Raw genomic sequence first — 26,488 nt, 5'->3', positions numbered from 1 at the left:
TATCAGCCCAAATAGACTAAAACATCAGTCAGCTAGCTTATTTGTCCTTATCAAAGGGAGCTCAGCTCTGGAACTGATATATTTATAATGTAATTTTACTAAAATTACTGTATTTAGATAGCTTCTGGCATCTTTCATTAAACTGAAGTTGTTCAGTTATAAGTGTTTGAGGTCAAGATTGTTTTCAGCGCTTCCACTGAGGGAAAAAAAAAGCAGCATGATTCAACCTTTAATTATTATAGGATCAAAACACTGCACAGATTTAAAGGATTAAAATAACGTGTTCAGTGTTCTGATTCTTATTCCCAGTTACCGGAACTCGTACAAGAAGAACATCTGTGTGGACATGCTGCGAGATGGTTATCATAAGTCTTTTACTGAGCTCTTTGCTCTGATGGAGAAGTGGGATGCCCTGAGGGAGGCTGCAAAAGTAAGGTCCCTCTTCTGGCTGCAGAGACCCCTGGAAGAGCAGCCTGACAAGCTGGATCACTTCTACTACTACCTGACCAGGGCTGAAGCAGCTGAAAGGAAAGGTGAGTGGAAGGATTTGGGGAAGCAGCACTGCAGAAGGCAGAACAGCGAGCACCTGAGGGAAGGTTCCAAATTGTTTCAAGTATGAATTTAACACATTGAGACACCTTAGCACAATTCAACCTAGTCAGCTAAGCATCTAAATGGAATAAATGGTAGAGAACGCTGAATCACAAGGCTGGCCAGACACACAGCCATCCTGGTGATGTCACTCTAAGCCAGGGAAGACAATGAATACCACCTAATAACATCTCCAGGGCTTTCCAATGTATTAAAATCTTTGGTATCATTAATTATACATCTTTCCATAGTTTTTTTTAATATGTAACCTGATTGTTGACTTTCACTGAGGAGATACTTTCAGAGTACTATAACTTGACAGTTATACTTATTTTCTAGTATTTGTATAATGTAATTTAAAGATTTTATCCATACGTTCTATAGATTTCGATCTGAGAATTTTTATTAGTGAATAGTGAAGAGACATAAAAAGCCTGAAATTTACAATTATGAATAAAACTGTTAATTTTATATTTTCCATCACATCATCTCTAATAAATTCCTTTTTTTTTTTTTTTGGTATCCTAAAATTTTCCAGAAAGTCTATATGCTTCAAGTATTGAAAAAAATATTTTAATCTCTACTATAATTATACTAATATTGTCATAAGTATTTCTTATTTACATATTCATAATTGGTCATTTTATATAATCAAAGAAAGGAAATCCCAAAAGTTGGCATATAACTTTGGTGTTTTCACCAAACAAATCCTTTTGTTCAACTTTTTGTGTGAAAACACCATAGGACTCAAAAAGAGAAGCTCAAGCCCCAACATGACGATATCTGTACTTCATTTCAGGCCTTTCTATGGGAAAATAGAGTATTAGACAACGTTTTGTTACTCAGTGCTGCAATGTGGAAAATTGATAGGGACATAGAAACAGCATCAGAGGGGTAGCCGAAGTCTTTTAGCCTCTATAGTGGAGTCAATATACATATTTCCTATCTGGTTGTGACCTGACTTTCAAATATGAGATATACAAAAGTCCTAATAACACCACATGTGAACTAGAGAGTGTGTGTGTGTGTGTGTGTGTGTGTGTGTGTGTGTAGACAAGAGGTGATTATTTGATTATTTGTATAATGAAAAGTATTTAACTGCAGAACTGACTTTAAAAATAGAGTCCTTTGGTGAATTTTAAAATGTCATTTACATATAATTTCTCAAGCAATTAACTGTTTAAAGTTTTTAAATGCTATTGTAAGAAAACCTACATTCTAGTGTCAGCCCCAAATTCTGAAATGATATTTTTACTGAAAATCGAACTGATCCAGATAAAATTTGCTCATAGTCATTTTCTAAGGTGAAATAATCACATTCACTAAACGTTTTAAATAGAAGCATTCATTTTAGTAGCATAAATATGAGCCAAACACATGACTAGTCATAAAGTATCATAAATATTAGAAACTTGTCATAAAGCATTTTGTAATTATAAAGAAACTAAATGCTAAATAATCTGTTTGAAGGTAGAAAACTTTTAATTTGTAATCTTTTACTAAAGAAAAGTAAATATACATATAAATTAAAATGATTCTCCAATTTCAAAAATTTTAAAAGTCCAAACTTTACAATAGCCAACGTCTTATACACATGGTACAAGTAATGAAATATTTTCTTTACTGAGTTGTTTATCATATATTCATGGTAACTAAGGTTACATTTGTTAAATGGAACAAAATTACCTCTTGTTCAGAACAACTCTTCTGTAAGGTAATTGACTTCAAAATGCAGTGGCTTTTGCCTTGTTAAAATACAGAAAGTTAAAATTATTGCAAAAAAGTATTATTGGAAATACTTCAGTTGAAGGACATGTAAATATTTGTATGCTCTTTTTAAAAAATGTGTGTAATTTTTTCACAGTTAACACATGAACTTCATAGGAGAAAAATTGTGATTGAGTTAAGAATGTCCCAGAAAATGGTATAGGGGATATGCACAGAAACTCTTATTAACTTGAATTAATTTTAAATATTAAAACCCATACACACACACACACACACACACACACACACACACACACACACACACACACTTAATCTAGAATACAGAGATCTCTTAATAGTGCCTTGAAGATTTCACCCCATATGGTTGTGGAATCTGAGACAATTATCTTGAAGCAGCATATCTCTGAGTATTCTCATTGCTTTTCACTGGAAAGACCATCACTCTAGGGTCACAGTGAAGTCCATGTAATCAAAGCTGTGGCACTAACAATAGTCATCTCAGGTCAATTCTGTCCCTTGAGACTTGGCAGAGCAGGAACCTAGAGTTATTTAAATTACTTTTCAAAATAGCACTTTCTGTTTTATAGCAAAGAAGTGTTTAAAGTAAGCCAGTCATTTCTTTTTGGATTATTTTCTATTTGTTAAAGTGTTTCTTTGTCCCTGATAGCATTTCTTATATTTCCCATTGTTATGAATCATCTCTGTACCATCTGTAACATTATGATTAGGGCCTTGTGCCCCATGGGACTGGGGAAGAGATGGCAATAATGGTAATGGGTAGCCAAATCAATAGATAATTCAAACATGATTTACACTTGACTTTAAATTATTGTTAAGGGTTAAGCAGCAATTTTCTTTTCTAATAACATTTATTTAAGATACCCAAAGTATGTTCTACTCAAGCAGAGTCCCACAGGATGTTTATACAGTTTATGTAAAGCAAAACAAAAGTAATTGTCTGGTGAAATAAGTTTGAGAAACAACCAGGTGAATTAACATATACATTAAGCAGGTTGGTTTATTGCAGGACTTATCAGAGCCTTTAACGTGCTCATGTATATTGTGTGGTTCACTAAAAGAGGGAAATTATCAGGAGCATTTTCCAGATTTATTTCATCATGATATCTCCTTTTTAGGTAGCATAATGAATATTGACCTCAATAATAAATCAACAATAAAATTGATTTTCATCTTATAAATATACCTGCTGACAATTCAAGGAAGTGTTCCACAAGCAAGGAGAAAAGGCTGCTTAGAATGTAAAGGGTACAGACCATATATTTGGATTATCCAAAGATTCAAAACTTGGATAGAGTCCTTTATACGTAATACTCTGAAAAACACTCAATTTTTCCATAGAAAAATAGCTTAGCTGACAAGTAGTCTTTAAGTATGTAATCTAAATAGCTTATATAACTCATTCTAAACAAAACCAAAAACATCGTTTATGAAATGTTGGAAATGTTTTTCTATTAAGGTTTAATTACTGAAAAAAGGAAAAATTATTTCAGGATTGCATATATTTAAAAAAATCTCTTCATGTAACTTTTTAAAATGGAAGATATGAAATTTTTATTTACAGGTTTTAAACAGCAACCCTCTAATCATTAAATATGAGAAAGAATATAAAATGTTACAAAACATATTTTAGTGCTCTATTCATATTAGGCAGAAGGTTCAGAATGGTAAAATAAAGCATAGGAGAAGTCAGTTCTGAAATGAGAGTACTTGTTTTAAGTAAATAGCTCAGGGTACCCTCTACTTTTCCTCTAAGCTATTGCCTATTGTGAATAACCTTAAAAAGCAGGATGGTCTCCAGAATCCCCAGTGCCTTCAAAAATGGGAGATAGGGAGAACTGTTTTTTAACTTTAATTTTTAGGTCTAAAACTTATTTTGAGATAAATCTTCATTTCCTATGGAATTATGAAGCAATGTGTATAAAAACATGACATAGGTTTTAGAAATTTCTTTGGAAACATTGGAGTGACTTACGTAGTTTTTGAAAGTTAATTTTTGCGGTAATCAGCCTAATGTCATTTTTTCTGAGCCTTTTGATTTTAATCTTATAGGAGTATCAGTGGGCAATATACAAATGCTTTTCATAATTGTAATTCTTTCAGGAGTATATAGGTTGACTCTTCTGATAGTAGTGAACAATTAATATCAGTTAATTCCAATAGATAATTATTGTTGTTAAAAATCCTTGGAAGGGTAATCCAGAGGCTACCACACATTTACCACTGTGCTTTAAGCACAAATGCAAAGAAACATAAAGATAATGAATTTGTTCATATCCACCAATAGAATGAAATTTACGAGGGTGAGGCACAATTTAACACAAACATTTTTGTTTAAGTTTATGACTGATTGCAGTGGAGTTTATAAGACTGAGTCACAGTTTATTAATATACTTTTTTGTGTACAAATAGGTCAGATGCCACTTTGGGAAAAAAAAGCGGGGGTTAATAAACTGACAACTAATAAACTAGTAACTGAGTGAGAGAGATGACTAATATTAATGCATTTTCAGCAGAAAAAAATACTCATAGAAAATATAAGCATAGAAATCCACTTTTTCTTAACATTGTTGGTAACTTGTATTGTCAGAAACAGCACTAGAAAGTGTAAGGAGGTTACGTGGTCATTGTTATCATTTCTTCTATCTATAAGCTGCACACTTGCCTTTTCTTCTGGGTGAAAATACCTTGCTATTTTCAGATTCCATCTGCTTTCTTCATTCATCTTTTTGCCATGGTTAAGAAACATTGCTTTCTCTGGAATCTCTAAATCCTTTTCATATCTTCAATGGGAAAAGTACTTGCTGATACCACATACTCATTTCTTCCAAAAGAACTGAGCACATTGCTGGTAGATACCATTCTGTTTTTGTGTGTCATATAAAGACTCCTGGTTCAACCAAAGAGTATTATGTCAATTTCTAACAGGGTCTAAGCTCTCCGAAAGAATTTTGTTGTTTTTCTCGTGTGCTCATCCTTTAATTAATGTAATTATTTAAATAGTTAAAACATTAATTTTTGCATTTCCATTTTTTAAATGGTTAATCATCCTTCTAAGGAAAAATAGAAGATAAATGTCACTATATTGGTTTGCCATTTGAAGGGATGTGCCTTGAGACATCTTTCTAATGCATTTTATGATGTTTTTCTCTCTTTGAAGAATACTTTGAAGAGGTCTATAATAACTTGTATGCTCTGGCCTGTTACTTCAATACTTCTGAAGACAAGTGGGTAAGGAACCACTTCTATGAACGATGTTTTAAGATTGCTCAGCTCATCAAAATGGACTGTGGAAAGAAGGAAGCCGAGGCGCACGCACACATGGGGCTGCTCTTCGAGGAGGATGGTGAGTGGCCATTTGTCAGGCTGCTGTGGGGGCTTTGAAGCGTCCCAAGTCCAGGCAACCAGAAAGCACATGGGGGTGGAGAACAAGAGCCGAGGCTGGGTAGAAGAATGTGAGTTACTGGGATTAAAAAGCAAAAGGGTGAGACTTTGGACTCACCCTCCATATTGCTATAGTCATACCTCTGCTGAGTGCTCAGCCTAGAGTTTCCCAGCAGCATCATCACAGAGAGAAAGCATCTTCCTCCAGCCCTCTGCGCACATCCTTCGTCCACACATGTGCCGCACTGTTTTGAAATGCTTTTCCTTTCATACAGACCTGCTTGTTCTTTTTTTTTTTTTTTTTTTTTTTTTTTTTGCGGTATGCGGGCCTCTCACTGTTGTGGCCTCTCCCGTTGCGGAGCACAGGCTCCGGACGCGCAGGCCTAGCGGCCATGGCTCACGGGCTTAGTTGCTCCGCGGCATGTGGGATCTTCCCGGACCAGGGCACGAACCCGTGTCTCCTGCATCGGCAGGCGGATTCTCAACCACTGCGCCACCAGGGAAGCCCTGCTTGTTCATTTTAACTTGATTTCTCATGTATGAAAATGGGAAAAGGGAAAGGCACACTTTGTGATTTTCCTAGCATCCCAAGTCCCATATATATAACCTATATAACTAGGGTACCACCCCACTGTGATTTTTTAATAATTTCTGAAGGAAATGTTCCTTTAAAAATAATGTCATTCTTAATAATGTTATCTTAAGACAAACCAAAGTCTGAAAGGACAACAAAAATTCATTAGAAACACATTTTATTTGGTGGTTTAATAAGGATTGCAAACAGGAAGTTAAGAATTAAAATTATTTATAGAAGGATAGTGGATAGATAGTACGCAAGTAAAATGTGAGAAGATGAAAATATTTGCTCAGAAATAATTCTGTTTCTTCCCTCAGAACACTGTCTCATTTTCCACAAGAGTTTTGACTCTGGCAAAAGAGTTAAATTAGAAAATATGTATTATCTTGTGGCTAGAACTGCATAGGGCTTTGAGAAGGGAGGGGAAAATGTGTCTGTGCTTCAGGAAATTGCACATTGTAATCTACAGCATGGTGGGTGCTGGAACGTGGCTGATAGTCAGGGGCTCTCTTGAGTGGTAGGTGTGGGAAAGAACAGAACAATTCAAAGAAGTGACAGATCACACAAACTAGATCCAAGGAAGGCATGATGGAGTAAGAAGGGACTGGTGGGGGATCTGGAAGATGGGTGGACTTTAGGTGGATAAAGAAACAGGAATATATTCTGTAAGAGGGAACTACATACTAAAGCATAATTAGAGAAACTGATAAGAGGAGCGACCTGGTTAAAGTGGAAAGTATATTTCTGAGCAGAGATGGGAACTGAGTATGGAAAGGCAAACTAGGAACATGCCAGCGTTCAGAGTTTGGGCTATACCTTCAGGTCAAAGAAAGGAGTGTGATGAAAGTCTGGCTGTGATACATCCTGTGGGAAGAGGAATAAGAGAAAGGAGGGATGGTTAGGAAGCTTTCCCACTAATTCAACCCTGAAGAAACAATCCAAAAATATTTAAGAGAATGTGTTTAAGTGTATCCATGGCAGTACAATTTATGATGCCTCAAAACGGGATTGGCAGCATTAAGCAACACCCATGCAACAGAGTTCTGTGCAGTCATGAAATTACAAACTAGAGCCAAATTTATTCATTCAACAAGTATTTGCTTAGAACCTAGTGCCTGGGGATAAAACAGTAAACAAGACAGACATAATCTTTGCCCTCCTGGCACTAACATTCTACTGGGAAAAACAGGCCTTAACCACTTATAGCTGTATAACATATGAAGTACTGGTACGTGCTGTGATGAAAAATGAAACAAGGCAAGGGGATAGATAGTGGTTGCTACTTTACATAAGGTGTTCACCTTTTAGAAGGTGAGGCATGAATAAAGTGAGGGAGTAATCTTATGAGAATCTGGAGGAAGAGGTTTTTAGAGAGAGGACATGGGAAGTGCAAAGGCCCTGAGGCAAGTGCATGCTGAGCACTGTCTGGAGCCCAGTGAGGAAGGCTGGGGGTAGAAGGAAAGGAGCTAAGTTTAGACCAGGAGGCTTGGGATCACACTGGGGCTTGTAGGACAAGCTGAGGACTTTGGATTTTATTCTAAATTGTATAGGAAATCTCAAACGTATATTGATTTGAGAAAATGCTCATGATACGTTAAATAGTAAACAAGATTCAAAACACAATGTAAAATATCATTATATTTGGTATGTATCATACACCAATGTGTTAATAGCGGTTGTTTTTGAATGTGGAACCGTAGGTGATTATAGAATTGTGTACTGAAGAGTTATTACATACTATAATTGAGAAGTTACCTGTTAAAACTCTTAGCCTATTGTTTTTTTTTTTACATCTTTATTTGGGTATAACTGTTTTACAATGGTGTGTTAGTTTCTCCTTTACAACAAAGTGAATCAGTTATACATATACATATATCTCTTCCCTCTTGCGTCACCCTCCCTCCCACCCTCCCTATCCCACCCCTCTAGGTGGTCACAAAGCACAGAGGTGAACTCCCTGTGCTATGCGGCAGCTTCCCACTAGCTATCTAATTTACATTTGGTAGTGTGTATGTGTCCCTGCCACTCTCTCACATCGTCACAGCTTACCCTTCCCCCTCCCCATATCCTCAGGTCCATGCTCTAGTAGGTCTGTGTTTTATTCCTGTCCTACCACTAATCTCTTCATGACATTTTTTTTTCTTAGATTCCATATATATGTGTTAGCATACGGTATTTGTTTTTCTCCTTCTGACTTACTTCACTCTGTATGACAGACTCCAGGTCTATCCACCTCATTACAAATAACTCAGTTTCATTTCTTTTTATGGCTGAGTAATATTCCATTGTATATATGTGCCACTTCTTCTTTATCCATTCATTTGTTGATGGACACTTAGGTTGCTTCCATGTCCTGGCTATCGTAAATAGAGCTGCAATAAACATTTTGGTACATGACTCTTTTTGAATTATGGTTTTCTCAGGGTATGTGCCTAGTAGTGGGATTGTGGGGTCATATGGTAGTTCTATTTGTAGTTTTTTAAGGAACCTCCATACTGTTCTCCATAGTGGCTGTATCATTGTACATTCCCACCAGCAGTGCAAGAGGGTTCCCTTTTCTCCACACCCTCTCCAGCATTTATTGTTTCTAGAGTTTTTGATGATGGCCAATCTGACTGGTGTGAGATGATATCTCATTGTAGTTTTGATTTGCATTTCTCTAATGATTAATGTTGTTGAGCATTCTTTCATGTGTTTGTTGGCAATCTGTATATCTTCTTTGGAGAAATGTCTATTTAGTTCTTCTGCCCATTTTTGGATTTAGCCTATTGTTAAAAGTAGAGTTTAGTGTTTCAATTTGTAAAAATAGAATAAATTCTTGCTTAAGTAAAATTCAAAGTAAAACCTTTCCTTAAGCTTTTTAAAATTATTATTCTCATTTCATCAGTGATGTAAATACTTTTTTTAAGCTTTTAGAAATTATTAACTTCATTTTGAATGATGAGGATACTGGGGCACAAAGAAATTAAGCTGGTTAGTGGTGGGGCTAGTGTTAAGTCAGCTGGATTCAGAGCCTGCGCTAGCAGCCATTGCTCTATGCAGACCAAGAATTGCTTTACTTTCATGATGTTCTAATGATGAAAATTCCTGAAAATTATACACTAAAGTATAGTTTAGCACTTTTTTGTTCTCTACTTTAGGAACATCCCTCAGTTGAAAAGAATAAGAATTGTTTTCAGTCTTGTTTTGTTTTTATAATTGGAAGCATCAAATTCTCCAATTATGAGAAATCAAATAATGGAACTGTCAATCATTGGCTCCGAAAAAAGAAGTCACAAAATAAATAAGAAATAATATATGAAAATGAGGGCTGAAGATGCCAGGGCTACAATGATGAAAATTTAAGAGTGGCTTCAGTGTGATTCAGATAGCTATCATAAACATATTCTGAATGTTCCTATAAATTGTATTTCTAACTTTTAAATTTGGTTTGATTGTTTGAAAATTTATTGCAGTAAAAAATGTATAACAGAATTTACCATCTTAACTATGGGTAAGTGTACAGTTCGGTAGTTTTAAGTATAATCGCCCTATTCTGCAACTGGTCTCCAGAACTTTTTCATCTTGCAAAACTGGCACTCAGTACTCATTAAACTACAACTCCTGATTTCCCTCGCCTTCTGATTTTTTAAAATCTGTGAATGTATTTCTATTGGAGGATTTATTCATTGTTTCCTTTACTTATTTATTTATTCATTCATCTGTCCATTCACTCATTCAACAAATATTGGAGCACTTACTAATGGCTACTAATACAATTAGTAACCATGGCACTGTATCATTTTAGTAGCTGAGAGTAAGGATGAGTTGGGGAAATGTGATCAGGGTGGGGCTGCTGTGAGACTATCTTCACGGGTCAGTGGCTTGCTCACAGTTAGATACCCCACCCCACAGCATGATAAAATGCACCCAAATTCCATAATATGTAGAATGTTTTGGCTATAAACCTATTGTTAAGTTAGATTGTGTTAGTTTGTTTTGCAACCACTTTTTGAAAGATCTAAACTATTTTTCTATGGCCTTAATCAGTTCTTTGGCCACAAGAACAATGCCTCTATTGTTTGATGGATAAAATGACAGAGTCAATGCTGATGGAAGTTCTAGAGATTGACTTTGAGTATCTGATGTACTTAGCAATGGTGAAAATTATCTGTGCAGCTTTTGTAATCTGGGGTAGAATTTTTATGAGGAGGGTAAACTAGGACTACTTAAAATATGTGGCTAGAGTGCAGTGAGGGCTCACCTGAATATGGGGGTCCCCCTGAGGTGATGATGGTGTAGCTTCCGCATACCTGATCTGATTGGTCCAGACAAGTCCCACATATGGAGGCCCTGCAGCAATAGCTAGACAGTAACTGTGCTCAGGGGCAGGTGGCATCCTCCTGGTTCCAGGGGTGCCCATTCAGATTAAAAAAGCGGGTACTAGCCGGCAGATGGCAAAGGGCAGGTTGTCAGGGCCCAGCAAAGCAGCTGTAGGCCAGGGCATGGCTCCAGCACCCTCTGGGAACTAGAGAGCAAATAAACATGAGGAGAAACCATGTCACAGGGACTGGACACCTGGGTGCAGTCAGGGCCAATGTTCAGCCCACGAGCACACCTGGGACCAGAGCCCCCTGGCCAGAGTTGAGCACAAGCTCTAGTTCTCACTGCTGCTGAAGATGGTGCTCTAGTATGCAATGTGGCCTGGCTTCTATTGGCGCAAGGGCTGGCAGTCCCATTCTTCAGGCGAAATATCTGCTGGGGTAGCAGGTGTGGAGTAGTTGTGGTCTGACAAATACTTGTAGCACATCAGTGGCTGTATCTTCTTTCAGAATTGTCACCTATTTGGAAGGACAAATGGACAAGCGGTATACACACCACATCTGTGGAGCTTTGGAGAAAGCTCTCAGACACTGGACCTCAAAGAAATGTGCCCATACATTCTAGAGCAGCACACAGAGGTCTAGCAGGGCCAGTGTCAGAGCCTGGGAGAGAGAGGGTTTTTTAAGAGCCATGACTAGGGAAGCACCAACTTCCCCCCAGGTATGGTCTGCAGCCAAGGCAACAATAATAAGATGATATGGCAGAACCTTAACTTCAATCCTCCCTTGCCAGGTCAGTATGTAGTGGTTGGGTCAGGGGACTAGGGTCCAAGCCTTGCAGTTGCAGCTTTATTGGTGGGGAGCAAACCAGTGGCACGGTTGATCAATTGGCATTCATAGTTGAGCAAGCACCAACACCTTTCACCTTCTCCCCTTCTCCCCTTCCACTGATTTAGGATCTGAATCCAAGCCTTGCCTTTGACCAAATTAAGGAACTTGGCACTGAGACTGGCTGGTTTCCACAGAGCCTTGTAGGAGGCAAGTCTCTTTTCTGCAGGGGCTAACCTAGAGGATTAGTATCGGTCAGGGTAACCCTTGATTTCTGTCTAGCTTTTTGTTATGTTCCTTCTCCCCCAATTCAAAGAGGGGTGGCTTCTAAGTAGCATCTCTCACTCTGTCAGCAATCCATTCCATTTCAACCCATATGGGCTTGGGGTCTAGACCTCCCATCCTGAGAGACCAGGAGGATGATGAGAAGTAGACGTTGGGTGACAACCACAGGTGCCGATCATGTTCACTGAGGACAGGCAGGGGAAGGCCATTGTAGGTACAGCTTGGAAGGTGCACGTCTTCAGGTTCTGCAAGCCTTCATCTGCGATTTTAGCATAGGGATTGAGTAAAGGCTAACCCAGACCTACAACACTGACCCCAAGTTCTCCTAGTGACTGGGAGCTTCTGAAGAAGAGTTACCCTGGTTGGGTTGCTCAGTCCAAGGACACATTCTAGATGGTGTATCCCAGTGTGATTTGCCAGGGGCTGGAAGGAACCAGGAGAAGAGCAGTGTTGTGAATATACAGTGGAATGGTCCCCCTCTCCCCTGATGCATCCAGTAGTGAAAGGCAGATACAGCAACAGATCTGTGGAGGAATCCACCACTGTAAGGGACTGTCTACCTTACAATCTTGATCTCATGGAAAGGAGTAGAATTTGCAAGTCCACTTATCCTGTCTTGCTCAGTCCTTCCCTAACACTTGCTCCACCCATTTTTAGTGATTGTGGGGAAGATACCCCCTTTCATTTTTTTTGCATGAATTTTATGAGGGGCAGTAGTTCAGCTTTCCTCTCAGTGAAGTATCCACCATGTATTAGGTAATTCCTTTCCATATCTCACACACACACACACACACACACACACACACACACACACACACACACACACAAAGGAATTCTGTCACTGAGAGTCTTAACCCCATACGGTTCCCACTGCCAAGGATTTTTCAAGGCTAGTTCCTGCTGATGGTCACTAACCAGCCATCCTGAAGGCTGACCACGACAACATCACTAGCAGACTCTTGCCACTCCCATCTTGGTCTTTGATCTATTTCCAGTCCCCTGACTTGCTTCCAGAAGGCCATGTTATTGGCCTGGAGAGATGCCCAGTTTGCTGAGACAACTGCCATGCTAGCAAAGTAATTGGTCAGCAGCACTCACAGCAGGCCTGCTGGAGCAGTGCTGCTCTGAGAAAACTCAGAGAGACAGGAGCTGAGCAGGTGTGCTGGTCTCCCATTGCCCTTTCATTGGATGTTCTATGTTTAGGGGAGTATTTTCTGATTGGGGCCAGACACAACAGCAACATGACGTGGCAGAGCCTTGACACACGCTCTATCCTGCCAGCCCAGCATTCATCTTTTGATGTAGGATCAACCAGCCCCTCTGGGGGAGGGTGCAAAGGGGAGGGGCAGGGGATAAGGTCTCTGCCTTGTGGTTGCAGTCATAGGATATGGCACACAAATAGCAAGACTTGCTACGTAGGCATTCGTAATTCGGGGAGCCACAACCTCTCCCCCGTCAGGAGAGAAGAACTCTAGGGTCTAAGTCTAGGGTCTAGGTCAGAATTGATTGTCCTAAAAGCACTGAGCCTAACTGGTTTCCTTGGAATTTTGCTAGAGTCCATCTCCTTTTCTAGGAAACCGGCCTGCAGGGTATCAGTCCTGGACAAGTTAACCCTTACCGCTTAAATCTGGAAGTTCTGAATAAGGAGTGATGTTAACATACAGAGATGAGGGTCAGATTATGACCACAGAGTGCTGTCTTTTAAGAACTAGGACAAAGATAGAACCAATAGCAAGACTAAAACTGTCAAAACAAGCTCTGCCGCCAAAGACTAGCTATTTTAAAGGACAGATTGAAGTAGAAGAGAAGCAGTCAGTTAAAGGAAGAGAAGATCCAGTCTCAGTCCTAGAAGAATGCCTGCTAGACACTGGAATTGAGTGAGTGCTGTTCTTACCAACTAACTGCCCCCCAAATGGAGGTAGAAGCGGAGGATTCTACTAGCTCCACCTAGCCAGGGAGCAGAGCCAAGGGCAGACTGTCTACTCTGCTTGCCTTTAAATACCTGGACTAAAAAGACCGCTCCTAATTGAGGGATGTAGAAAATACAAGGAAAACAAAGCATTAATCTGAAGAACAAACCCGTAAATGTGATCATTTTAGAAAAATTCTTAATGTCTTCAGAAAGATACAAGTAGGAGACAGAAAGGCTTAAGGATAGAACCAAATGAGATGACAGTGAGCCCCAGGTGAAATAAGGAAGGCTTTCAAAGAAAAGTGTTGGTAGAATTAAAATACAGAGCAGAAAAAGGGCAGGATTGGCCCAATGGAATATAGAATCAGTGGTGTTGAGAACAAGCTCGAAACATTTTCCCAAAATGCAAGTGAAAGACTAAGAAGTGAAAACAATGACATTATCAATATGGAAGTTTCTGAGGTAGAGTAGAGATAACCAAAATGAAAGTAATAACCAAAGACATTTTAAGAAAGCTTTCTTGACCCTAAAAATATACAAATATTCAAATTGGAATAGCTCTTTATGCTCTAGTCAAAACTATAAGGAAAAATCCATAGCTAGATAATTCTCGGGAATTTTTTGAATGACTCAGATTAAGACAGACTTCCACCTGCATCCAAAGAAAAAGCACAGATTGCCTTCATTGGAACAAAAATTAGATAAGACTCATTTTTTTCTCCTTTGCAACAATAAGTGCCAAAAAAAAAAAAAAAAAGTAGAGTCCAGGGGGTTTGAGGGTAGGGTAAAGAGAGTGGAATGCTATAAACTTGAGAACTGATAGTATGCTACAGAAGTAAGTTCTGTCCCATAAGAAGCAATGGGAAGGTATTCTTACTTATGTACTTCAGAAAGTACACTGTGAATGTAGTTTCCATGTATGCCATATTCTATCCAACAAGAGATAAATCAAACTTAAAATTTTTAAGAAGAGGGAAGTCCTAATATCAAAGAACTGACAGTATACACTGGAACTGATTAAAGTCTACAAAAAATGTCAATAATTTTGGAAGTAGAAGATACAAAATATAAAAACTAAGTGTGATTTAAATTTTTCTCTATGATTTTCCAAACATTTTATGGTAATGTTAATTACTTCTGTATCTTATTTTTAAATTACATTTTATGAGAAATATTTAAAACTAAGCTATGAAAAAAGTAGAAACTTGAGGCAAATATTTATTTTAGTCTTAGATGAGAAAGACCTTCAACACGTGAAAACAATGGAACAGAGCACAAAGAAAAATGATGGGCTTTATAGGAGAGGTAATTATAATTATAATCTTCTCACTGCTCCAAGTTCAGAACCAATTCAGAAGAAACATGGGAATCAGACAGATCATAATAGTTAAGGCTAGTTAGGGAACAGGGCTTATATCTGTTCAAATCAAACTCTATTATCTCACAGAATTCATCGTAACCACCTAGTTACTGAAGAGTCATGTTCAGACTCTTCTACAGGTTCTAAGCCTGTGCCTGTGAACTTCAGCATGGAGCTTGAGAACAGAGTCCAGAGAGAATGAAAGTTCAGGATTTCACCAGTCAGATACATTGTTTTTCCTCCTCTGTGGTGAGAAGTGAAGAGGGAAGGAGAGAGGAGGTTCCCCTCGTGGAAACACGAGGCTAGCGGTATAGCATCCCCACCATCAGAAACAAACACTGAGAGAGTTGACATATACTTAAAGAAAAAAATGATTTATTAAAGACCTCATATAATTAAAGATAAACTAAAATTGGGAATTATTGGAAACAAATATAACAGGTTAGTATCATTATTATATAAATAACATTTACAAATTGGTAAGAAAAAACACTAACACACCAGTAGAAGAAATTAAACTGGGTAATAAACATTAAAGTAAAAGCCAACATTGATAATACAAAGCACAAATTAAAGCACTAAAGATATGCTACTTTTCCCCTGTAATTTTCTAACAAGCATTTATTGTACTTCTACTATGTGCAAGATACTGGGATAAGTGCTGGAAGTATATGGCTGAAAAAGATATTTATGACCCCTTGATTCAGAGGTTTACATTTTAGTGGAAGAGGCAAGTCAATACTCTGGTAATTATAGTAATCTGAGAGAGTCGGCTGATAGGATAGGTACAGAATGTTTAAATGTTTAAATGTGCAGGGATAAATGTTGTCTATTTACTTACTGAAGATAGCATTTAATGCTGTGAAATTTAAAAAATTTAAGCAGGTTTTTCACATTGCTGGTGACAGGATCAATTAGCCTGACATTTCTAGCAAACAATTTAGGATTACGTATCTAGGAAAAAATCAGATATGAAGACAAAAATTTATGTGAAGACATATTATATCTTTATACATGTATTATTGGTAATAATAAAAATAAATGGAAACAATACAAATGTCCTACATTCGGATAATAATCAATGGTGGTAGTTACACATGATAAACTCTTAGCCAGCTAGTCAAAATGCTGTTTTCCATTGACTGTAATGATAAGAGCTACCACTTATTGAGTGCTATGTGTCAGCCACTGTAAAAGTGCTAATTCTGACCAGTGGTCTATGAACAGTCACTTCCAGGCTGAAACTTGGAGGAGCAGATATGAGTCCTCCCTACTATCTCTGTTTTTGCCATGGTGACCATGGAGGAATTATGTTGAGATGGTGAAACCATGAGATGGAAGCAGCCAGTTCCCTGAATGAGCATTGGGTGACTCTAGAGAGTCACCCACCCTCAGTGGACTTCATGTGAGCAAGAAAACTAGTTTGTCTAAGCCTCTGGGATTTCAGGGTCTATTTACTACCACAGTGTAGCCTAATCTAACTTTGACTGATATAATCTCCAACACTTATAAGCCCTTATTTTGAACGAGGGATTTCACTAGTTCTCTGAGTGGTTTTTTGCTATTTCTTCGAAAATTTTACACTAAAGATTCCCTTTGGGATGTGATATATAATGTCTTTGTGCTTTTCCAAAAACTTCCATTTTAACATTTTTAGACACTTTACAAATCTCTCAATTTACTAATATAACTTAGTCTTCAAAAAATTCCATTTTTATATTTAATATAGAAAAAATATATGCATTTTTGTAACACATTTCTGTATTGTTTGAATATAATAGATGAGCAACATATTTATAATCCAAAAAATAAAAATAGACAACTTTTAAAGCTCACTGATATAGAATGACTCCATCACAAGTCTACAATAGTATTTTGCCTGCTATCCAGGGTCCTAGACTATTTCAAGATCCCATGATTATCATTATTTAAGACTAAATCCAGGAGGAAATAGTGGGTCCCTTGGCTGATCCAGTCTTGAAGTGTTTCCATCTGGAGCAGAGACTCAGTCCCTGATCATGGGTCTTGGAATTGGGATTCAAACTTGAGCTCTCTGACTCAGTTCTGGACTCCTAATTCCCCTCACTGAAGTCTCCTGGAAGCTCCCGCCAGGCTAACTCAGTAACTCAGTGTAGAAGAAGAACCAACCATTAGAGCAAAGAGGTCAAAGGCACAGGCATATCAGTTGTGATTGTCAACATTGAAAACTGCTCACAGACACTTCAGACACTCGTCAAATGGAAACATTTAGCTGATTTAACAGATTCTGTAGATGCCTTATCTGAGAACTCAGGGGTGTCTGATCTGCTATCCCCAAGATAACCTACCCTGCAAGTATCTCTGCCACTCAGTCCCACTTGAACTATCATCTCAGGTAATTCATACAACTAGAAACATCTAGATATCTGTGGATATTCCTAGAACAGGCTTCCATTGCTGAAGGACAGCTTTAGAGAGATGTGTTACCTGTAGACCCCCACCATGGGCACACAGACTCTCGTGTTCTGCCTGTAGAAACATTTGGTGGCCTTAAACCACGTCAATATATCTGCTCAAAAGAAAAAAATTCCCTGCACCCCTGCTCACCACCTATTGTTCATGAGCTTCTAGATCTTTTTTATTTTTATCTTCCAGCTGCCCCAGCCTTGGGGCAGTGATTCTGTGCAGGATGGTTGCCATTCTCAACCTAGTTTCTCAGGGAAGCAAGGATGATTGTTAATGTCGACTTAGAGAGCATTCTTATGAGACTGCTGAAATCCCAACGCACGCATCCTGCCCCCGAAGCAGAAGTAGTAACACCACCACAGATTATGGGCTGTGGTCAAAGGGAGATGGGCTGAGGTTAATGTGCTCCCTGAAGTTCTACAGCCTCTCTCGCCCACCTAGAAAGCACATCGGAATACAAATAAAGATGACTTTTTAAAGTGGACAATAGCAGATCATCATTATATGTAAAAAAAGCAAACCATTACAAAAGTTTGGTTGCTTTTTGTTACAAAAATTATTGGCAGTGCCTTTTACAATTGATCTTGACATGGAACTGAGCCTCAACATGCTTCAGAGTAGTTTCTAGCTCTGCTCGATCCATCCATCCCAAGGTTTGACTACTAAACTTCTGAGACCCTTTTCATCATTGCTACCATCCATCTGGCTTTCTTCCCTCCCACCTTCCCTTCTTTATCTCTCTGTGTACACTCCATATTTTCAAATCCATCATCTGCCAGACCATGAGACCCCATCCTTCATTTGATGCCTCTTCCAGTGGGTCCTTCAGAAGGTAAAGGAGCCCTCCAAACTTCCCTGTCTCCACTGGCTTGGGCTACCCCACACACCTTACTCGTAACTGTGTCTGTGATTCTAGTTGTCTCCGTGTTTGGTGGGGTAAGGCTTTTTACACCCAGCCTGCAGTCTCTTGTCATAGAGTCACATGTGCTGCACTGCTTGGCTTTCCTTCCCCAGTGTTGGTGCTGAATGGTTTTAGTAACTACACAGCCAAGACAGGACAAGTATTGCATACGATGCTGGTACTTTCTGCTTTCTCATTTGAGAGAAAGATTTTCAATCCTATTTGTCATGGGCTGCATTGTGAGACCCCCAACAGATGTTGAATTCTTAATCTTAACCTCCACTACCATGAATGTGACCTTATTTGGAAATAGGATCTTTGCAGACAATCAAGTTAAGATGAGGTTATTAGGGTGGCCCTAATCCAATATGTCTGGTATCCTTATAAAAAGGGGAAATTTGGGCACATGTACAGAGAGAAGATGATGTGAAGATATAGAGAGAGCACCATCTACAAACCAAGAAACACTTGCTACCAGAAGCTAGGAGGGAGACACTGAACAGATTGTCCCCCCACAGTCCTGAGGAGGAACCAGCCCTGCCAATCCACAACTTGATTTTGGACTTCCAGCCTCCAGTTTAAGCCACCCAGTTTGTGGTACTGTTATGGCAGCCTCAGGAAACCAGTACAATATTCAATGTAGTGTCAGTGACTTTTCTTAACTAAAAAAAAAAAAAGATGTTATTTTAGGAAAAAATAAAGGAATGTAATAATGGTGGAGTGATATGATTTGACATGTGAAAAATGTAACATTCTTTCATTTTAAATTCTCACAGAACATTTATTGTGAGAATACTATCTAAAATAATATAAGGCAATTTAAAAAAACTCCTTAATATCTGATATAAACAATCTCTTCCTAGAGTTTTGCCTTTTTACCTTACTCTACATTCTATTATAAATATCACTTCATTTGGTGGATACCTTTATTCTTTAGCATTTGAAATGAAGTTTATCATCACAGTATTCAGTTCTCCAAAAAAAGGTTAAAATACAATAATCTCATCAAAGATTTTATATCATCAAAGATGCCACATCAAAATTGATAGATATTTCATGGTAATTTCTATTTTGTCATGGAATAATGCTTGCCAGTTTCTTAGAAAAACAGCCTTAATAACTAAAAGAAATGCAAAGGATATATCAGTTTTTAGTGTGGTATTTTATTTTCTCTTTCATTTTATTAAAAATTAATAGAGATGTAAGCGCTGTTGAGAAGATTTAAAACCCATCAAATACACAAAATCTCAACTGAGGCGACCCCAGAGAAGGGCACCAATGATGTGGAATGGCAGGAGGTATTTTGCATTATACGCCGTTTTGCACTATTAGAATGGGTTATCTTGTGCATGTGTTATTTTTTAATAGGGTTGGGGGGGGGACTAGCTAATTTTAAAGATTTCATTGAATTAAAAAGTATTGAAAAGGAGAGAAGGTTTTTATAGTTGGTAAAAAAAAATGGTGATGATTAAAGAACTATTAGAGATCCAATGATATTATTATCATGTAGAAAAGTGGGGGGAAATGTTAATTATTGATGGTTTTTCCGATAGCAAGGGAAGCCCAAATCTACAGGGATATTAGAAATATGTGACAAAAGCTTTTATAAAGATATAAGTTGGAAGCCTGCAAATTCATAACAGAGGTTAAATCAGTGATGGTTGATTGACGTTGGATGACTATCTTGGTCTGCACAGTTAACCTAACAGCATTTGAGCGTCAGACTAGAGATGAAATCTAGCAGAGGCAAAACTATGAAATTGGGCAATAAACTTAGACTCTCTTTGGACACTGCCGTTTGCTAAGTAGCTATGTGTATCTGGGTAAGTTATTTAATCATTGTGGATCTTGCTCTCCTCGTCTGTAAAATAAGGCAGTGAGAGCAGATGCTCTTTGCTCTGAGTTCACTTCCAGCTCTGATTTTTGTGGTCACTTAAATGTCTACTGAAAGATCAGTCCTTAAAAACTGTCAACTTCCTTACTTTTCCTTCAGAACATTTAAGCCTATCTGGATACAGGAGGCCTTGCTTTCATGAATAACTTCCCTGCTTGCCTTTCCAAGCGGTAGGATCACTTTTGTTTGTGCAGTAGGTGCTTAGTAGGTATGTATTCTCTTGGTCTCGAGAGCTTGCAGGCTTTTTATGCTTATCCTTGTTGTACCACTTGGATGCTGGGCTACTGCGTACAAATGAGGAAACCCTTTGAAGGGTAGTAGCTTGGGTGGGAAATAGAAGAGAATTGTTCTCTGAGGGATTAATTTTATATGTGTTCATGATTCCTGCAGTTGATGTTCAGGAAGGGATGCTATAAGGGTGGCTCTAAGGGTCAGGAAAAACCTTTTCCATGGATTAACAGGTAGATATGGATTTAGTAAATTGTAAAATTTTTCTCAACTTTTGAAAACTGGGTTGGGAAATTATGTTGTTTACTTCTTTTAGATGAATGAATGTTAGAGCCATATTAGGTCTTAAAAGTCATCTATTCCAGACTCTAATTTACTAGATGAAGAAGCTGAAACAGAGTAATGAAACAATGTTGCTATGGCCACCTATTTTGTTAGTAGCAGACACAAGACTTGGATTCAGAGTTCTACATTCATGTCAGCTCCCTCCCTCTCACTGTGTCATACATAACACAAATACACACAAACGTCTCTATATGTGCATGGCTTTGCAAACTGATTTAACTAACATTTAGGCAGACAGAGAACAAATCAGACGTAACTGCAATGTACATAATGGCAGTCACATATAGAAAGGTGTATTAGTAGATATAGATGATACAGATGTCATGCTTTTTCTCATGCATGAGGTAGGAGATATTATTCCCATTTCAGATTTGCAGAAAATAGATTCTGAGAGGTTAAATGACAACTAAAGCCTGTCAGAGCCAAGACGGGAGCCTGTGTCCTCAGATCTTTGGTTCAGTGTCCTTCCCACTCCCCAACACCACCTCCCTAGACAAAGTTTTGCTCAGCGGACACCTCACAAAGTTGACCTTCTGGGTTTATTTTTCCTTCATTTATTTTTATTTAGATTGTCACAAGGAAAGGCTTCTGAAAAAAAAAAAACTGGCCTTCACAAAATTATGAATTAAAAAAAATTGTATCTCCTTTTCTGTGTCCTCTGTCATTTGCCACCTTGTCCAGCCATTTGCCTCCGTGGTAGTGGAGTGCTGTGGTGCTCAATGAGAAGCCCATTCCATCAGGGAGTGCCAGTGACATGACCCCCTCATGACTTCATCTCCACTGCCATTTTAGCCCATCCAGATTATGCATATAAAGGATGGTTCTCTAAGAAAATTAAACCCATAAAGGCTAATACTGTATAGAGGGCCTTCCAAATATGGAGAGCAAAGTGGAAAAGAAAATGACTAGCAAACTGAGTGAGTGGGGACAGGAAGGCTTGGGTGGCTTTATAACAAAGCTTTTTGTCATTTGGTGGAATCCATGTATGAATTAGGTTGTCCAGTAATTGTGGTGGGGTCACCTAGAACTGGGGGAACTAGAAGCAGGGGAGGATTAAGGAGGCATTAAGACTGGTAGGGAGAGTGAGCCACTCTGCTGGCTGAATCGATGGAAAGGCTGACTTACAGACATTTCAGCAGAAGAGACAGTATTCAGATATGGAGTAGGAGATCGGAGAAAGGAGAAAAAATAACTTTATATGCAGCATATATTACAAAGAAATTAGTAGGTGTATTCTATGTAATGAATATATCAGTTGGTGAGGAAAATGTGAAGACCACTGTAATGAGTAGAAAAGGGATACAAACAGATCATTTGCCAAAAAGGAGATATGATGTGTAATGAACATATAGGAAAATAACTAACTTCTCTAAAAATCAGTTTGAATAACTGTGAAATATTTGTAAAATGCAAAAACAAAGCAATCATGGTTCGTTAAAATAATACTTACATGTATTGCTGGTGATAATATGAATCAGTTAAATGGATTTGGACAGAATATGGCAATGCATAGGAACTACAAAATTTTCTGTACATCTTTATCTATTAATTTCACTTGTAGAAATTTTTTTTAAAAATTAAATATAGAAAAATACATGAAGGGATTCATTGAAACATTATTTATAGTGGAGAAATAATCTAAATATAATAGCACTAGACAGATGATTGAAGTATACATCCCCCCGCAAAAAAATATTGTGCAGCCTTTTATAATGCAGTTATGGAAATATTTAATATGGAAAGTAATAGTTCTAATAAAATAATTTAGATAAGCAAACTAATTATAGTAATCACTTTATAACTGTATAAAAATTATGCATGGATAAGGAGTAGAATGATGCTCGACCAAAATAAAAACATTCTCATTGACTGATGGTGTCATTGTTAGTAATTTTTAAGATTTTTTCCATGTAGTAGTTCATTCATGCTGATGTAATATTTTTGCCCATAACACAAGTAAAACACGTACTGTATTATGCTTTTGCTAAATATCACTTTTGTGTTTTACTCAATTATATTTTCAAAATTCTTTGTATTTTGGGTCAGTGTTTCAGAGACTGATCATCCCATTTGCCTGAGAATCAGGGGGCTCCCAGGACTCCACACCTTTGGGGTAGGAACGAAAAATGTCCTGGCAAACCTGGAGGAATTGGTCATCCTAAATATAGTGAAGATTAAAAGTTTTCTTTTGTCTTTCTAAACCTAGTAGTTTATTCATGTACCAAACAGTGGTGAGAAAATGACGTCTTTGTTATTTGCTATTAATAGATTTTGACAAGCATAATATGGTTATTTTTGGTTTTAAACAACTCTTATTTTCTATTTAAATTGCTATCATATTTTAAAATTTGTACCAATGAAGCTTCCATTACATACAGAGCACTGTAATAGAAAACAGCACTTGAATCAACAAAGGACATCATATTCAGTGTTTATCCTTGAAAATAGATTCACTGGTGGACACTGTGGATATTTCAAAGCAGGGAAAACAAACAAAAACCAACTCTAACAAAACCTCTCAATGGCTGCCACTGAATCATGACCAAAACTCTTTGCTGGCTTTCCTGCTGCCTCTTTAAGTCCTACTGTACTTGCCCTACCTGTTCATACCTCTAGTACAACTCTGGCTGTTTATTGGGAACATTTTTTTCCTCTTCAGAGTTAAAAAAATAAGTCCTGTTTGTTTGTTTTCCCCCACTTTTAAACTGCTTCTAATTTAGCATCTTAAAGTTTCCCTTTGGAGGAAACTTTTCCAAAAAGATTCTCTGGCAGAGCAAAGGTGTTATTCTATTGAGGTTTCCTAGTAACAATATGAAGTAAAACCAATCCGGAAAGTGTCTATGTGTGAGCATTGATTACTCTCACACACCTACCCATCACTAAGGCTCTTGGGTTGACTGCAGGCCTGTCGACCCCTTTAATCTCTGCAAGATTGCAAGACTTGCTAACTTCCAGGATTTCATTTTCCAGGTAAATTCCAAAAATGGATTTAGAAAGTGGGCACTAGTATATGTTTTCTAAGGGGCATCTGATTTGATCAGTATTAGAAACTGAGTCACTTTATATTTGAATAAAAGTGCATGTCATAGTTAAAAAGTTTTTTTTTTCAGAAGTTAAGTGAATTAGCATCGCTATTTCTACATAAATTAACTGTCACTTTTAAGGGCATGTCAGTTTATTCTCCATCTACTATGTGTACACGTTCCTAAGACCTTATAGTATTTAATGAAGAGATCCTTTTTAAGTATTGATAGCCACAAGAAAATTATTCCATGTTTGATCTGTGTTAAAGAATCAAAGTCCAAGATCTTTGAATAGAACTTAGAATAAAAATGTAATTAGGTTACATCCCTAAAGTCTGATATATCTTTAAACAAGACTGCAAATGAAACTTTATTACAGCTTCAAATGAATTATTTCATTGCCTTTTTTTAAATTCATTTTTTTCCCCTTCTCTTTCATGTCTGTGTTACTGACATTGTGGCTTGTATTTTACCTGTCTTTTTCAGGGTGTTTTAATTATTTACTGCTTAAGGAGTAGCACGCAGAGGAAGCCTCATTCAGAGGTGCCTGCTCTGTAGCGAGTTTCTCTTTTTCAAAGCTTTGCAAGGAAGTCTTGAATCGCTGCACTGAGCCTTGAGTTCCTGACCCACTGATTCACCCTTCTGGACGCAGTATCTCCTCTGACTCTCTGAGAAGAGGCACTGCTCCTAGGAGGTACCACTCACCAAGAGTGAGAGGGGTGCTGGGCGCAAGTTGGATAAAGTGTGCTGTTTCCAACTAGTGTCTTAAAAGGCTTTCCACTTGAATAAGTGACACTGTTGCATAATGTTTTGATGTTGAAGCATTCCACACAACAGGCTCATCCAGATATGGCTCCAAATGGCAAACCTGAAAATAGGTAAAATGGCATGAAAACTTACTCCACGTCCACAAAGCACTAGGCACTTTGCAGGGTGCCGACTCAGCTCTTTTAGTGCCTGTTACAGCCATACCCTGAGGTTGGCGTTGCTGTCCTTGTTTCAGAGCACTTAAAGACAGGGTGCAAGGGGTCCAATGATATCATGGTGCTCAGGTCTAAACCTTGGCCTTCGCTTTTAAGTCAAACTATCCTCCTTGGACAGTTTCCAAAGAGGGGTCACCTTGAGCAGATAAAGCCATCATGAGCTTTGGGCATCAGCTCTACCAACTGCTTGGTATGTGAAATTTAAGCAAGAGAACCCCTGAGGCTCATTTTCTCCATCCCTAAAATGTAGATACCATTATCACGTATATCTGGAATCTAAAAAATTAACAAATGACAATAACAAAATAGAAATGGACTCACAGATACAGAGAACAAACTAGTGGTTACCAGTGGAGAGAGGGAAGGGGAGAGGGGCAAGAGAAGGGTATGGAGTTACAAGGTACAAACTACAATGTACAAAATAAATAAGCTACAAGCATATGTTGCACAACACAGGGAATATAGCCAGTATTTTATAACATTAAATAATCTGTAACAATTTGGAATCACTCTGTTGTACAATTGAAACTAATATAATATTGTAAATCAACTATACCTCAATAAAAAATAAATAATTTAAAATAAGATACATATATATGTGTATATATATATATATATATATATATATATATACACACACACACACACACACATATATATCAGTTACTATTCATGCTAGGCACATGGTGGTAAGGGCTCCACTAACATTATTTTTCTCCCTCCATACTCACCTAGATTACTTTCAGTTAATTAGGTTTTTGTAATATCCAAAATTAACACATGCATGTTGTCAATCAGAGCAACAATATAAAGGGGAAAAGTTAATATCCTCACTCTCCACCATCTCCCAGAAGAGAATCAATACTGATACTTTGGCAAATATGCTCTATACCTTTCTCTTTGCTCATATAAACCTATAGTACACACAATCAGAATGTGGTTTATTTAAAATCATGAGCAATCTCTAACTCAAGCAAGAATTACATGATTGATTAAGTCCAGAGCAACATAATTCATTAGCTGATCTAATGTCAATATTGACTTTATTTCTCCTCAGACTTTTATGCTTGTCGACACTTTTTACTGAGTATTTTGAGATGAGGTGGAATGTTTATAAGCTTTTTAATGGCTAGTATTAATTTCCTATTGTTCATTCATTATACAAGTGGTTTACATTTTTAAAAATTATTTGAGTGATTTCAATACTTCCAATTGTGAGCATTTAAAAGCAAAACTGCCCAATGCTTAATCCTTAGAAATAATAACACTTGGATGGAAACTACCATCTGAGGTTTAGTATGACAAGTTTATTATGACAAGTTTGGGCACCATGTCCATCCCTGACCACAATTCAGTAATCTAAAATCACAAACAACAACAATTAATAACAGTTCCTCCAGAATATTTGAAAAGTCCAGGCAAATTTTCTGGAATTTAAAAATTAATTCACCAGTATTGCCAACATCAGTGATAAAGCCTTTGGTGAGTTTCACCCACACCTGGCTTCCTGTCTTCCTGGGATCCTTTTCATTGTCTGGTTTAATGACCTGTACTCTTTAACAGGGACATGATAGCATTCCTGTAATGTCTATCTTAAATCTTTGCTCAAAATGATAAAGGATTCCATTATTTAAATAACACCTTAAATTTCCTCTAAGTATCCCAAAGCAGCTACTCAAAAGTAT

The 26,488-nt window shown here is 37.7% G+C and overlaps 1 protein-coding gene across 2 annotated transcripts in view; it reads left to right on the top strand.

Annotated features, from left to right (window-relative positions):
• TTC29 (tetratricopeptide repeat domain 29) overlaps positions 1 to 26,488 on the top strand; it is a 241,988-nt gene that overhangs the window by 33,908 nt on the left and 181,592 nt on the right. For both annotated transcript variants that reach the window (XM_067036908.1, XM_059065746.1), the window contains exons 3-4: positions 310 to 533; positions 5,498 to 5,683. In XM_067036908.1, the coding sequence (XP_066893009.1) occupies positions 310 to 533; positions 5,498 to 5,683 (410 nt within the window). The remainder of the gene's footprint in view (positions 1 to 309; positions 534 to 5,497; positions 5,684 to 26,488) is intronic.

The sequence above is a fragment of the Kogia breviceps genome, chromosome 6 (genome assembly GCF_026419965.1).
Source record: "Kogia breviceps isolate mKogBre1 chromosome 6, mKogBre1 haplotype 1, whole genome shotgun sequence".
Classification (NCBI taxonomy): domain Eukaryota; kingdom Metazoa; phylum Chordata; class Mammalia; order Artiodactyla; family Physeteridae; genus Kogia; species Kogia breviceps.
This window is presented reverse-complemented; position numbering and strand designations above follow the sequence as displayed.